The sequence below is a fragment of the Conger conger genome, chromosome 16 (assembly GCF_963514075.1).
Source record: "Conger conger chromosome 16, fConCon1.1, whole genome shotgun sequence".
Classification (NCBI taxonomy): Eukaryota; Metazoa; Chordata; class Actinopteri; order Anguilliformes; family Congridae; genus Conger; species Conger conger.
In genome coordinates, this window is record NC_083775.1 from 29325440 (window position 1) to 29340340 (window position 14901).

The window sequence follows — 14901 nt, forward strand, 5'->3', positions numbered from 1 at the left end:
AGCTATTATTATAATTAACTATGTAGAAATTGTATAAAGTTAATTTACCTAGGAGCCAACGATACAGATTAAATTACCTGAGTACATAGTCGGGGGAACCTGGGTCAAGTTTTACCCAAGGGGGGCCAGATTGTAGTTTTTAAAATATCACACATCACCAAAAATTATGTTAGCTAATTTGTAGAAAGCACCTCTACCTATCCCTTGCCCTAATAGTCAGTCATGGAAATGAAAACTGAGATAATATCAAGAAAAAAATAAATAAATCAGAATATTTCAAAATGCAACAAATGCATTATATTGAGGACAGTCGGTATAATATGGAATACTTGCGCTGTTAAAATGCGAACATTTAAAGGTATCACGTGGTCAATATAGGCATGAAATGGCATCAGATCTGGTTAAAGTTCAATTAAAAGGTTGATTGAACACGGCTATAAGTATTTTCATGCCTGAGAGACTGTGGATTTGTTATTAACTGACATTCTGTCTCTTGGTTGGAATGAGCTCCTTCTGGTAATACACGTGAAAATCTGCATATTTACTTAGGGCAAAGATGCACCAGAATGTCATTTTCAAGGGGCAGGTCTTAATTGCATATTTAAACTGTTAAAACAGGTTGGGGAAAAAACCACATGCAGCATTTAACATATTGACCCTTAAAATCTTTCCTATGCATAAAACATGCACTATCCTTTCGAGAATGTGACACTTTGGGATTTTTTTAAAGGCTTTCTTTGGAGGGGTGGGCTTGGAGTAGGGAGTTAAATGGCAGTTAGCAGAATGCTAGTGGCGCCTGACCACAGAACGAGAAACATTTGGGCTGACACGGGACACTGTGGGATCTTGTTTTATGAGGTAATATACAATTGCTGTGCTGCGTAGTTATGGTGCACATCCTGCCTGCTGGCAATTGGCCAATGGTGTACCTTGACATCACAATAGGGAGGCTTTTACTTAAAAGGGAAAATCTGATAGGCTGAGGCTCTGTCACACCACTACCAGCCAATCTTCTCTGGATGTGCCTTTCTCCCAGATGCCCCACTCTCTCTCAGGCACCCTCATGTCCAAAAAGCATTTCTAAGAGTTCCCCCTCAGCTAATCATGTGCTTCTGTCAAAATGAACTCTTTTGCTCCAGTTAACTTAAAAAGTGCCCCAGTGCAAGACACCTAACCCTCAATTGCTCCTGATGAGCTGGTTGATGCCTTGCATGGCAGCCAATCGCCGTTGGTGCGTGAGCGTGTGTGTGAATGGGTGAATGAGAAGCATCAATTGCACAGCGCTTTGGATAAAGGCGCTATACAAAAGCAGACATTTACCATTTGATAGGCTGAGGCAGTCTGAGCTCACACCCCTACCAGCCAAACGCGTCTCTATGTGCCTTTCTCCCAGATGCCCCACTCTCTCAGGCACCCTTATGTCCAAAAGCATTTCTAAGAGCTCCCCCCCCCCTCAGCGCATTCTGTCAGAATGAACTCCTTTGTTCCAGTTCATTTAGAGAGTCTTATCGGCATCTTACACTGTCGAGCTTGCTTCTACACTTGCAGTCGAGGGGCTTTGTCCATTCCACTTTCCCCGGACACAATTTGCGTATCACATTTAGAGATTCAAGGCGATTTCAAGTGAAGCGTTGCCGAATTCACACGGATAGTGCAAGACGGCAGCGCCGCAATTAGCAGGCGCTAAACTTTAGCCTCTCCCTGCTGGGTCAGTGATCGCTCTGAAGTGGTGCAGAGCCCTGGCCGCAGCGGGTTTTTCACGAGCCGAAAAAGAACAAAGTCCGCCTTGATCTCCTCTCGTCTGAACGCAGAGGAAGCCCGTTCTGGTGGACCCTGGAGACCGCTCTTCTTCCTCCGCCTCTCTCCCCCCGTATATTCATTCTCTTCGGGCTTACGCTTTCCTCCTTATTTGTTCATCAATCTTTCCCTCCTTCCCTGGGAGTTCGCCGTGTACACGCAAACACCGCTATCACCGCGAAAGGCCGCGGTGTAGCATATATCGGCTGATGGGCCCGGCGCAGTGTTATTGACTGGCTGATGGAGCCATTTCTCTGCGGTCTCAAATAACGGAGAAGAGCGGCGGAGGACCTTTATGTTTTCTGACATTTCCGCGACGTGTACCCCGGAGGGGAGCGCGCGGTGAGAGCGTTGCTACTCCTTTCACCCCCGGGGCTGATCGGCATACAGGTGAGGCCTCATTCCAGGCACCCGCGGGGGAAAAACAGTCAATGTTTCGCAGTAATATATCTTACGCGAGTCCACGTTCACAGCCAGCAAAAATAAACAAATAAACAAGTCTCCCTGCTTCCACTTGCCTGTCAGTGAATATGGGGGTCGTTCTTCTGCGCGGACTAGGAAATTTGCCCAAAATTCCCAAGGGGAGAAATCAGTGGGACTGAGCACAAATACATTTCACAAAGCTCCTCACTCAACAAGCAGAAAGAAACAACCCCCAACTCCCCCCACACAAGATAATACTGTATATGTAAATATTGATATTGGAAATGAGGAGTGGGATGTTTGGCAACAGAAGGAGTGTAACAGTGGGTTGATAATGACAGTAAACTGCTGTCTGGCAGATTCAATTTACTTCTCAATTTCATGGCATACAATGTTAATGTTTAGAAACATTAGGATGTACTTGTGCAAGCACACACGCACGTGCAGCACACGCACACGCACAAACATTACATTACAGTCCATTAACCGGAACATTCCTAGCTGCGTGAAACGACATGTCAAACTGTGAACTTCCTCTCAGGATCCCGTAGGTACAAACACTGCAATAATACTGGTGACTCTCAGCAAGCCCACAAAATCAATAAAATTAAAATGTAATTACGTATGTGTAGGTAACCAACCGATCGTAAAACGGCACATTAGCGATATTAGCTCAGGAGGTAAGAGAGGTTTGTCAGGCAGTTGAAAGCTTGTCGGTTCAATCTCCCTACCGTGGGTGTGTTGAAGTGTCCCTGAGCAAGACGCCAAACCCCGAATGGCTCCCAACGAGCTCAATGGTACCTTGCATTACAGCATATCACCGTTGGTGTGTGTGTGTCGATGGGAGAACGAGAGGCATCAATTGTGAGGCGTTTTGGATCACTGATTTATATCTCAACTAATATTACTAGTAACATGCTTATGTTTAGAAAACCAGAAAGACTCTCAATTACAAGTAAAATTAGATTAAAAGTATGTTTACTTTTAGAGACATGACCCCCCTGAATTCTTAAGGTTTTCTGAGGTGAGCTATGAATTATACATGCAACATTCACCCTACAGTACATATGTACAGATTCACAAAGATTTAGGGCTTTTCTTTGCAAAAGTTATGGACCTCTAAATATTACATTTCACGGCACATTTTTCATTGCAACACCCAGCAAATCGGCTCTGCCGGGAAAAGGAAATGGAGTATGAAGCTAAAGTTTTCAGGAATTCTCTTAATTCTCTACCAACACACATAAAAAATAGAAAAATCCCAGAGGTGCAGTGGTGCAACTTCCCAGAGTTGGCATGGAATGGCCCAAATCTAATATTTTACACTACAGTACTAACTTACATAGGACTACACTCAAAACACGTGTTAAAAATACATACCGTTTTTTTCAACTCCATGTGTCAACACAATCTGTCTTAAAAAGAGTCCCTTTGTAACACATAAATAGTGTATTTGTAACACAAAAGTAGTAACTTTTAGACACAAAATGTGTTGGAAGTAGCACTAAAAGTATGTTTGATGTTAACACATTTCATTCCATTTCATTGGTGTCATTTTTCATTGGAACCAGCTTGCATATGGACTTCTTGTGTTATCTGTGAAATTTTATTATTTTATTATCTCCTTCATTCTTAATGTCACTTAGTGCAATATTGCATACTTTCATTCCTAATCAGATTCACAGATTCCCTTCCTTTGTGCCATGTTGCTATCTTTTGACAGTACATATAGAAACACCCACGCTAACACCCACACTAGTTATATCACTATTCATGCGAAGTAAATGAAAAGAGAGTTCAGAATGGATTAAAAACGGTTATGTTGGATGACAGTCATATGCATCCATCAACAGAGCTGCGATATGAGGCACGCAGGCCTTCAGTAGTGCAGTACCTTGGCATTTACATTTCTGCCATTTAGCAGATGCTTTTATCTGCAGCAAATTGCACAGTTTACATTTCATTCACAGACCCCTTTTACAGCCGAATATTAATTAAGTGCCTCGCCAAAGGGCGCGACAGTACTCGCTCCACCTGTGAAAGGAGACTGCAGCCTCTTGGTTAGCGAGCCTGGCTCTCTACAGTAACCGTTATATACACTGATATCGGCAGCAGCGGTATCAAGTATCAAATGCCAATAAAGTACGGTGAATGTAAAGGCCAGTTTATAGTCCAGCGACAAAGCGCAACTCAGCGCAAGTGGAGTGGGCGAATGGAGCGTGTTTGTACTTTCTGGACGACGTCCAGGAGACAATCCTCCCCTGGAGCAATGCAGGGTTAAGGGGACATTGCTGAAGGGCGCAACGGCTGATGCGGATCTTATTGTGGCGTCACCAACCTTGCGTGTCCCTGTCATGTACCTTAACCACTACGCTACAGGCCAGTTCAGCGACACTAGCTATAAACAGGCCTTAAGGGTACATGCACCCTGTTCAGACATGCGTTACATTGGCACAGAAATGTCCTCAGGTTGCTTTGGGAGAGTGCATGGTGACATTGCCTAACATTAGACTCTGCCTAACTCATCTCAGTGCGCAAGTGTGTTTAACCTGATGGCTGGCAAGCAGCGTGAAGCTATCTGACAAACATATGTTTTTTTTTTCCCAATTTGGTAGCCAATTAGACCCCATCTGATTCAATTAGAGCTAGTATTAGATACACCGGCCACACCCCGTCCCTCAGCGGCCGGCAGGAGAGCAACACACCATCTCACAAGTCGTGACCGTGATTCCGAGGCGCTCGAGGTGCTTGTATTTTGTGCGGCGATCTACTAACCCTGCCAAATCCCTCCCTCTGCTCCATGTGAGCCGGCCAAACTTGGCTTTTGGCAAGACTTGCAACCGCAAGTCTGCTGCATCTTAGCCTGTTGCGCCACCGCGGCTCCTGACAAACATTTTCTAATTTCTCTGTAAATAATCAATATGCTAACGATATACTGACATGGGCAGCCTGTCGCATAGTGGCTAAGGTACATGACTGGGACCCAGACGGTAGGTGTTTAAAGCCCCAGTGTAGCCATGATAAGGTCCACACAGCTGTTGGGCCCTTGAGCAAGGCCTTTAACCCCGCATTACTCCAGGGGGGTTGTCCCCTGCTAAGACTAATCAACTAAGTCGCATTGGATAAAAGCGTCAGCTAAATAACAAATTAGTTTATTTATTGTATAATCTGGGGTATATCTCTCCACATGTTATTGTACAATTTGGGTGATTTAGCTTTCTCCACCTTCCATCAGGAGGTATGCGCTTCATGAAGCACTGTGACAAAATAAAAGTTTCTATTATTTTAACAGGTGACAATGCAGAAAACTGTTACAACCCGTTGCTATGTGGTGCTGTCATACAAATCTGAATGGTGTGCAGTGGCGTACTGGACTATTCTTGAAGAATCCAGAATCCAGCTCCCCAGAAGATAGAAATCAAATGCCATCTCGAAAAATGCATTACTTACTAGTAATTACATAAATTATGATTTATCATTGCACATTCCGCTTCGTAAATGTCATCCCACGGTGTTATTTAATAATTGGGTTGAATAAAAGTCACAGACTATTTTTAAAGAACCAATTACTTTTGTCTCCAAAAATGTTTGAATGTATTTTTTAATGAGTTTTTAATTTTTTTGCACAATGCACTCTGTAAAAAACACAACCAAAACACAACTGGCCTTTTCCTTCATACAACCACCCCCAAGAACAAACTCTTTTTAACAGGCTTTGCAACAGAAAACAGAAAGGTTGTATTCTTTCAATTGCTGACGATGCAGAAAATTGTTGCAACACTTTGCCACGTAAAATGGTAAATAGTTGGCATTTATATAGCGCCTTTATCCAAAGCGCTGTACAAATGATGCTTCTCATTCACCCATTCATACACACTCTCACACACCAACGGCGTTTGGCTGCCATGCAAGGCACCAACCAGCTTGTCAGGAGCATTTGGGGGTGAGGCGTCTTGCTCAGGTACACTTCGATACACCCAGGGACGGGATCGAACCGGCTTCCGCCTGAGCCAAAGAGGTTTTAATGTGACTGACCTTTTCCTTCAAGCAAGCCCCAAGAACAAACTGTTTTCAACAGGCTTTGCAACAAAAACATTATCTATTACATACATCTGTTATTTCAATGGGTGACAATGCAGAAAAACGTTGCGAAGCTTCGCGACGTGTCGCTTCGATGAAAAGCCTGAATGAAAGTTCACGGTAGCCACGTGTGCAGTCACGGCGGGCGTGAAGAATCAGGAAGAGGTCAAAGGTCAACGTACCCGCTGTTCCTGTGTCGCCACGAAGGTCTGGAATCCCGGGGCCACTCCGAACCCCAGCTCATGGACGAACGGGGGCTCCGCCTGGCTGTGGATCTGAACTCTGACCCCCGCCTCGAACGCAGTCTCCTCTGCGTGACACACAGAGCACACAAGACATTTTTATGAAGCCACCTTATTAAAGCTGTTTACCTGCCTTCTCCTTCACAGGTGCTATTATGGTATACGGAAACAATGTGCAGGGGTCAGGAAATGAAACAACCAGCATCAGATGATAGCTTTTGATCATGCCTCTCAGTTAGCCTGTGGTCTGAAATACACACACACACACACACACACACACAGGGTGCGTGTGAAAAGACAGCACCCAACACACCCAGGTAAATGCAGAAGGAAATGTTCGCAAAGACGGTACACAAACACACTTATAGATCCAGACTCAGATGCATACACACAAGGCTACAAGCACACAAGATCAATGACCGTCGACGACAAACACCTCACAGACACTCTCCTGTGGCAGAGTGTGAGAGTACGTGCTGGTCTCATTAAAGGATAGCTTTTCACAAAACTAATTACGTCTCCTTCCAAGCTCCTCACCTCTGCCTTCCGTGCGAATATCCAAAGCTCACACCATCCCCTCTCCCCCTTTCTTTCACAGGTTAATTAGCCGCGGCTTAAATCAGAGAGCCCGCGGTGTCACGAGCAGCCTAGCCGTAGAAAACCAGTCAACCGCCAAACGTCTGTCCAACGCCGGAGGTGAAGACGGGTTACCGCAGATGGCAGTAGAGCGTGTGCCTATCCACTTAACCAAGAGGCAATTACCGAATGGCACATTCGAACAGCAGCCACCAAACACACCACAGTTAGCCTGTGGACGCCTGGGTCACGTTCAGTCCCGACCAAATGTAGCAAATATTTTATTTAAATGGAAACGGTGGCGCGTTGAACATCCTGTTGGAAACAGTGGCCGGACTGAACAGTGTCCCTCTCCAAGAACATTGTGGCGGTCATGCGGATTCTTCCTATACAACATCCGGAGAATCAGCCCCTTTCTCACCCCCTACTCGACCCAGCTCCTGGTCCAAGCGATGGTTTTGTCCCGCCTGGACTACTGCAACTCCCTCTAGGCTGGCCTCCCAGCGTCCGCCATCAGACCCCTCCAACTTATCCAGAATGCAGCAGCTCGTCTGGTCTTCAACCTTCCCAAACACTCGCATGTCATGCTTACTTCCCTCCACTGGCTGCCTGTCATGGCTGCCTGGTGCTAGCCTTCCAAGCAGTTAAGGAGTCAGCTCCAGCTTACCTCAAAAAAAATCATCAGACCCTACACCCCTGCCAGACCTCTTCATTTGGCCACCACAGGCTGCATACACACGCCTCCCCCTCTCCGAACTTTCACCTCCCGTTCACGACTACTGTCTGTTCTGGCTCTACGGTGGTGGAACAAACTCCCTGTGGAGGTCAGAACAGCAGGATCTCTTGCCATCTTCAAGCGCAGACTGAAGAAGCACCTCTTCAAGCTGCACCTTTCCCTGTCCCTCCCTACTTCCCTGTAAACCTTAATTGTTGTCTTTACCTGTGATATTTACTTGTGTATTCCGATGTTTTATTCGGCTAGGTAAGCATTGTTTGGCTAGGTAAGCGGTTCATACATTGTTCATACATTTGCGTGTTGAGGTACTACAAATATATATATATATTTTTATTCCGATGATCAAATAGGCCCTGGTCCATATCTTTGTTGTGCAGGTAGCAGTTGAAATTGTACTTCCCTCTAGGGTCTTTCAGCGCACTTATCCCTGGTTATGGGTATGCACTTTGTTGTACTACATCACTCTGGATAAGAGTGTCTGCCAAATGCCATTAATGTAATGTAATGTAATGACTGACGTATGTACAGTTTGCTATGATAGTGTCTGAGAAGGCTATTCTGTACATGCGCCGCGCTTTAAAACTTAGGCCTACATCATTACTGATTTGGGCTACACCCCCGACACACCCACCAGACAGGAGCATACCTCAAAGCCTGTTGTAAACGTAGTACATCATTGGGAGGAAACATTGTTCAACACGCGTTTTCTGATTGAACGTGCTCCTGGTGCCATTGTTCGGAGGAGCTAATTTAGCAACATCTAGAGGAACCCCACTCGACACCAGGGGGGGATAGAAGCCAGAGGTACTCTAATTCAGCTAATGACTTAGCCAATGTGTAGTGTATTTGGCTCTGCCATCAATTACACAAGTATCTACTTATCTACACTATATCGGGGATAGTTCAATATAGTCTGAACAACGTCACTTCCCTGTTCTGTATTCTGCATCTCTCTGATGAAGCACAATGTTGATTGCACACTTGCCTCCTGTGTTTTCATTATTTTTATGGAAATTTTTATGGAAGAAACTCAACAGCGGCGACAAGAAAAATGAACCCAATCAATCCGATTGAAATTGGAGTAGGAGATTTTTCGCGGGTGGCGGCACGGATGGTGCAGTGGGCAGCACTGCTGCCTCGCAGCAAGGGGGTCCTGGGTTTGAATCCCCGTCGGCCGGGGCCTCTCTGTGTGGAGTTTGCATGTTCTCCCCGTGTTTGCGTGGGTTTCCTCCCACAGTCCAAAGACATGAAGGTTGATTGGAGAGTCTAAATTGCCCGTAGGTATGAGTGTGTGAGTGAATGGTGTGTGTGCCCTGCAATGGACTGGCAACCTGTCCAGGGTGTATTCCACCCAATGTATGCTGGGATAGGCTCCAGCCCCCCTGCAACCCTGTTCAGGATAAGCGGGTTAGGATAATGAATGTCGGCAAGGCGAACACAACGCTCAAACCAGGAATGTTGCCACATCACTGGGGACTCCTGGGGGGGGGGGTATGTCACAAAGCAGGATCACTGAGTTAGCTGGATAATTTCACTGAGTAAAACCTGGAGCCCTTTCAAAACCGGAACATGGACTGAAGTGAAAATAGTTTGGGTTTTTACTCTGTGAACTTGTCTAGCTAACTCAGTAGCAATCCTTCTTTGTAATGTACCCCCTGGTCTATGATTGCTAATGACTTAACCGATGCTCAATCCTGGGATTTATCGGCTGTAGGGACTCTTCTGAATGAGCCATTGGGCCCACAGACGTTTAAATTTACTGTGAGTGAAAAATACAGGGTTGGGCCTTAATATGAACCCAAACATGATATGAATATGGAGTATTTCAGGAGGATGGCAACCCTCCCCTACAGAAAGAACAGTGGAACTCCTTCTTTGAATGCTGTCATACTAATCTGAATGGTGTGCACTGGGATATTGGACCATTCTTCAAGAATCCAGTTGTTTAAGAGGTTGAGGAAATCCATAACCAATTTTACAAAATGCATTACTGTGAAATATTTTTATCATTGTATGTTGCACTTCGTAAATGTCATCCCATAGTGTTATGTTATTATTAGGTTGAATAAAAGTCACTGACTATTTTTAAATAACCGCCCACTTTTGCTCCAAAGAAATTTTAATGTATATTTTTAAATTAGTTTTCTTTTTTGCACTGCACATTCACACTCAGTAAAACACAACAAAAACAACAACTTGGAACTTGTTTTAGAGATATTTGTGTCTTCTTTAATTCAAGTACAAAGTCTTTTCAACAGGCTTATTGCAGCTCAATTGCTTAAGGACTCTGGTTGGCTTGTGAACAATGGCTACATAGACAAAAGCTCAGAACACAAAACATTTTCACAATCATAAGTCAGAAAAGATGCGTGCCATAAACTCCTCCATTTTAATTTCCATTGCTTTGCAGATGTTATCAAAAATCATTTTCAGTTATATGTGACTGAGGCGTCTGACTTCCAAAACACAACAACCGGTGAAATTACATTTGCCGTCTGAATTAAAAGATAATTTGCAATCGGTAACCTGTTTTAATTACTGGAATGAAATCAGACATGGACGGTTTCTGCTAGTGAAGTCACACAATTTAACACCCGTCCGAGATGCAATCATGTTCGGTGCTTTCGAACCTTCCGTGTTTTATAGTCAGTTTCCTAATGTAGAGGCAATATGAACTTACAGGACTTAATGGGAAAATGTATCAGTTGGACATAAAAATAATTGAATAGTAAGTGTTAACGTAATCAGCTGCCCTACTGGTAGCATACAAAAGCATAATTGTTTCAGTCGGCTTAATGAAAAGAACGCAAATAAAATAAAATAATGGCTCAAAGCCACTGACAGATGGAAACGATTTTCGGACGGAGCCGCTCTGAGTCTAAACGGCGGTTCCACAAAATGACAAGCAAGACATCAAAATGGATTTTAATTTTCAAATAACTAAATCGCAGTTAACAAAAGTCAGCTATGGGGGTGAGTAATATTAAGCTGAATTCCAATTAGTAGTACATGTTCACTATATAAGAGCTCTGAGAATCAGCACTTTGATATGCTTTTGAGTTTCCAAAGAAACTTTCCAATGTGGCAACCAAGCAACAGAGTTTCAAAGACGGCTAGTAGTCGGTGGCAGAATTGCACACGTATCCTTCACAAAAACTGCGACAACATGGCAAGGCGAACAGTATGGAAAATTATGACAACATACAGTACGCCAAAACACCATCAAGATGCGTTTACAAAGAGGAACAGTGTTCACAAAATAAGGATACCCTTGTATAAAATATTCACTCTCTTACACGCCAGACATGTTAGCGGTAAAATAAGTGCACGCATTGCATTGCTTTTAGCAATGCAATGCGTGCACTTGTGAATTATTTTAGCAGCTGTCATGGTTGCATGAGAATGGCACCGCTAACATGTCTGGCGTGTAAGAGAGTGAACATCAGCGCCGGTCATCGAAGAAAATCATGCTGTCTGAAATTTGCAATCACGTCTATCACTTGGAAGAGCACTGTTTCGTGTCATTTCCATTAAAAAAATGTATTCTGTTGATCATATTTATGTACAAACTGCAAAACAACTGGAATACGAATGAACCAAGCAGCGCACTTATTACAATTTCGCTGGCAATACAGTTGCGAGCACTACGGTCATTTATAGACGCTAGATTTCATCTTCAAGTAACTTTCTTTCTTGAAGAATGGTCCAATATCCCAAATTGTACGACAGCATTCCTCAAAGGATTGAAACTGTTGTGAAGGCAAAAGAGGTGGCCTTATTCTTAATGATTTAATATTCATATATTGTTAGGGGTACCTATCATTTAATTTCCTTTCCATTGCAAGATTGATATTTGACTGGATAGTATTCAGCATATACAGCATGAATGAGAATGAGATGGAGCTGAGGAACAAGATGGTGACAAAACTGTCAACCTCCAAAATACCAAGACTCAAACAAATGCACTTAGCCAGTTTATGGACATGTGTAATTCAACAGAACAAGCATCTAGTTTGTTTGTGCTGAATCAAAAATGACAAATTAACTTCTTCAGCCTGAAAAATCCACAGAGTGGCCTGAAAATGGTTGGAGTTGGAACCTTTATTAAAAAGTCTAACCGTGTTCGATTGAATCCAGCCAATTATCTTTGAGATGTCGTGATCTGCGTTCTGAGTGGTTTTGAGGTTGAGCTTCAAAGATTCCAAAGTGAATGGGCTCCAAGCAGATACAAGTTTTACATTTTGCATTTTTTCATACTTCTAAACAGTATTTTACCAAGTTTGTATGAAACTTCAGACATGTCTTTACTGCCCTATAAGCAACATATTTATGACACTCATTAAAAAGAAATGTCAGTTAGAACCTTAGATTCTCAGCTCACGATCTATAAAAATGAGAAACATTACTTATGCTTCTTAAGCAGACTTAATCAGCGTGAGACTGCAGCGGAGCTGAGTATTTTGCAAATTAGCTCATGAAAGACCTAATTTGAGAATCGTATTCCCTTAAAAAAATCAGGGTTTTCAGAAGCTTCCTAGGTGGCAGAGAACCACACAGCTCACCTCTGTTCGTGGGATTCGGGGTACCTCTTTTCACATTGATTAGCACGAGTCCCATAATGACTAGTCCTGAATCTTTTATAAACCCGTGCCACCTGGCGAGTGTAAAGGCAGAGGAAGGTGTCGAAATGACGAGGCTTGAAAGCTGCCCCGGTGGTTTATATGGAGAAAATGAAAGAAAATCAAAGTCAAATACTTCTCTTTCACGGGAATAAAGCTATCCTCAACTCCTGGCACCTCTCTTTGCTCTCTGCCTCAGGTGAACACCTTACGGTAATGGGCCTCCACTGGGTTCAGAGAGGAAACTGCGAATCTGTCTCTGATACGGCCAATTGAGACTTACACCGGTATAACCACTCTGCAACCCTTTACATTTCCCATTGTATCAGCAGGCAAAGTGTCGGCACCGGTAAAACTTTCCTGAGCGATCGACTTTTCGAACTTGATCTCAAGTTTGCACATTGAAGTTGGTAGTGTAGCCCAGCTGACAGCTTATTGTTCACACGGCATGATTACTTGGTTCTTTTTGTCAGTTACTTTTCCTGTTATGAAATCTTATCATCAAGTGCAGTTAACCTATGCTTTTACCAATTAATCCTCATGGGGGTTTCTGGTAATATTCAATTCAAAAATAAGTTTAATGAGATTCATTCAGTTTTCAGTTCGATGTTAATTAAGCCTGGCTAAAACGTTCAATGTTAATTAAGCTCTGCTACAGTTCATGAGTCCAGTTGTCATGGCAATGTACCCTCACACCAGCAACTCTCTGTTGATATGACAGGGAACACTTTATTATGTTTGACTGTATTTATGGGTAAGCTTAATGAGGTATTGTACAAGTATGATGTATCTGGATTTTTGCAGTTTCTTCTTCTACTATTTCTGTTCTCCTCTGAGAGGTGCAATAGTTTAGATCCCTCCTCCCTTTCTACAAGAAACTGTTTTGCATTTTAAAATAGATAAACTGAGTTAATATCACTTGTCTCTACATCCTATATGGTTATGAGGACGGATGGTGATGATGATGATGATAATGTGCAAGGGGATAGAGCGCCTATTGGACACACTGTGATAAACTCCAGTGCTGTTATATATAATGTGGCATCTCCCAGTGAGGGACTTGTTCTTTGTGCAACAGATGTACGCTATGGGATTATTTCAGTCACAAAGCATTTTCTTGCCTTATTAACCAAGAGTAGGGCTGCCCAACCCTGTTCCTGGAGATCGATCATCCTGTAGGTTTTCGCTACAACCCTAACAAAGAACAGGCTCACTCCTGTACTTGAGCATGGTAAAATCTTCAGGACACATTAGCAGTCTGTGGCTGTGGCTGGTGCTTATACAGGTGTCAGATCAAGATATAACTGAACTAAATAAATACTGAAGAGCAGAAGTTGGCAGAAAATCCTGAAATGGATCGGCCCTGGTTGTGCACCCTGTGAAGTAGAGCCCTTTCTAGTGGATCAGTTGTAGGTGTGGTAAATTGGGTTGAAATGAAAACCTACAGGGTAGCAGCTCTCCAGGCACAGGATTGGGCAGCCCTGACCAAGAACAGCTGGTCACTCTGGTTTCTTCCATCTCCAGCCCAAGGACAACGATTTTTGGCCACAGTTTTTCCTGGATTTTTCAGACTTGAAGAGTTTTAAGCCTTGTCTGATGGAATAGCATGCACACTTAAACTGGCATTTGATTGCATCGAGGAGAATCTCTCGATATTACATTACATTAATGGCATTTGACTAAGCAGTAGACAATCCTCTCCTGGAGCAATGCAGGGTTAAGGGATCCTATTGTGGCTACACCAGGGATCGAACTACCAACCTTGCGGGTCCCAGTCATGTACCTTAACCACTACGCCACAGGCAGCCCTGTATATCTTGCGCAATGGATGTCTCAGCTAGCGGACTGTGGAGGGCAAGGAGGGGAGAGGGCGGGTTGAGGAGATGGGGGAGTTTGCAGTGGCTGCATATTAAAGTTTTTCCATACAGGATGTAGAAATAGATTTTCCAAAGCTGTCCTGGGAAATATCATTGGGTAAATTTATTCATCCCTATGAATCAGCTCACCTCTGAAAATGGCATTTCAGTTGTTCTTTTTTTTTGTGATGAAATGTTTTATATTGAACAAAGAATTTCTAACAGAGTATTTCATAGTCCCCCCACCCATCTCATGGCGTCCCCACCCCAGGCCATGGAACAGTCAAAAGACAAGCAAAATCAAAACAGACAAAATCATAAGCTGTTTCAGTTTTAAAACCTTAAATGGAAATTGGCATCTTCAAATCATCACTCAGCACCAGCTCCATACACTTGTTTTCTGAGCTTGTCCAACTTCAGTGTTTGATTTTGATTTCCAACTCCAGCCTTTCTAAATGTTCTCGGTATAACAAAGTCACCCACAAAATGGACAAGTTTGCTTTTATACACTTGACACACACAATAATTCAAACTACTGTATGTGCAAGGCACCCAATTTGGGTTTTCAGAGG

The 14901-nt window shown here is 43.4% G+C and overlaps 1 protein-coding gene across 3 annotated transcripts in view; it reads right to left on the reverse strand.

Moving 5' to 3' along the window:
• The window catches only part of LOC133115238 (acid-sensing ion channel 2-like), a 404480-nt gene that overhangs the window by 28745 nt on the left and 360834 nt on the right, over positions 1 to 14901 (reverse strand). For all 3 annotated transcript variants that reach the window (XM_061225047.1, XM_061225046.1, XM_061225045.1), the window contains one exon: positions 6483 to 6610. In XM_061225047.1, coding sequence (XP_061081031.1) covers positions 6483 to 6610 — 128 coding nt within the window. The remainder of the gene's footprint in view (positions 1 to 6482; positions 6611 to 14901) is intronic.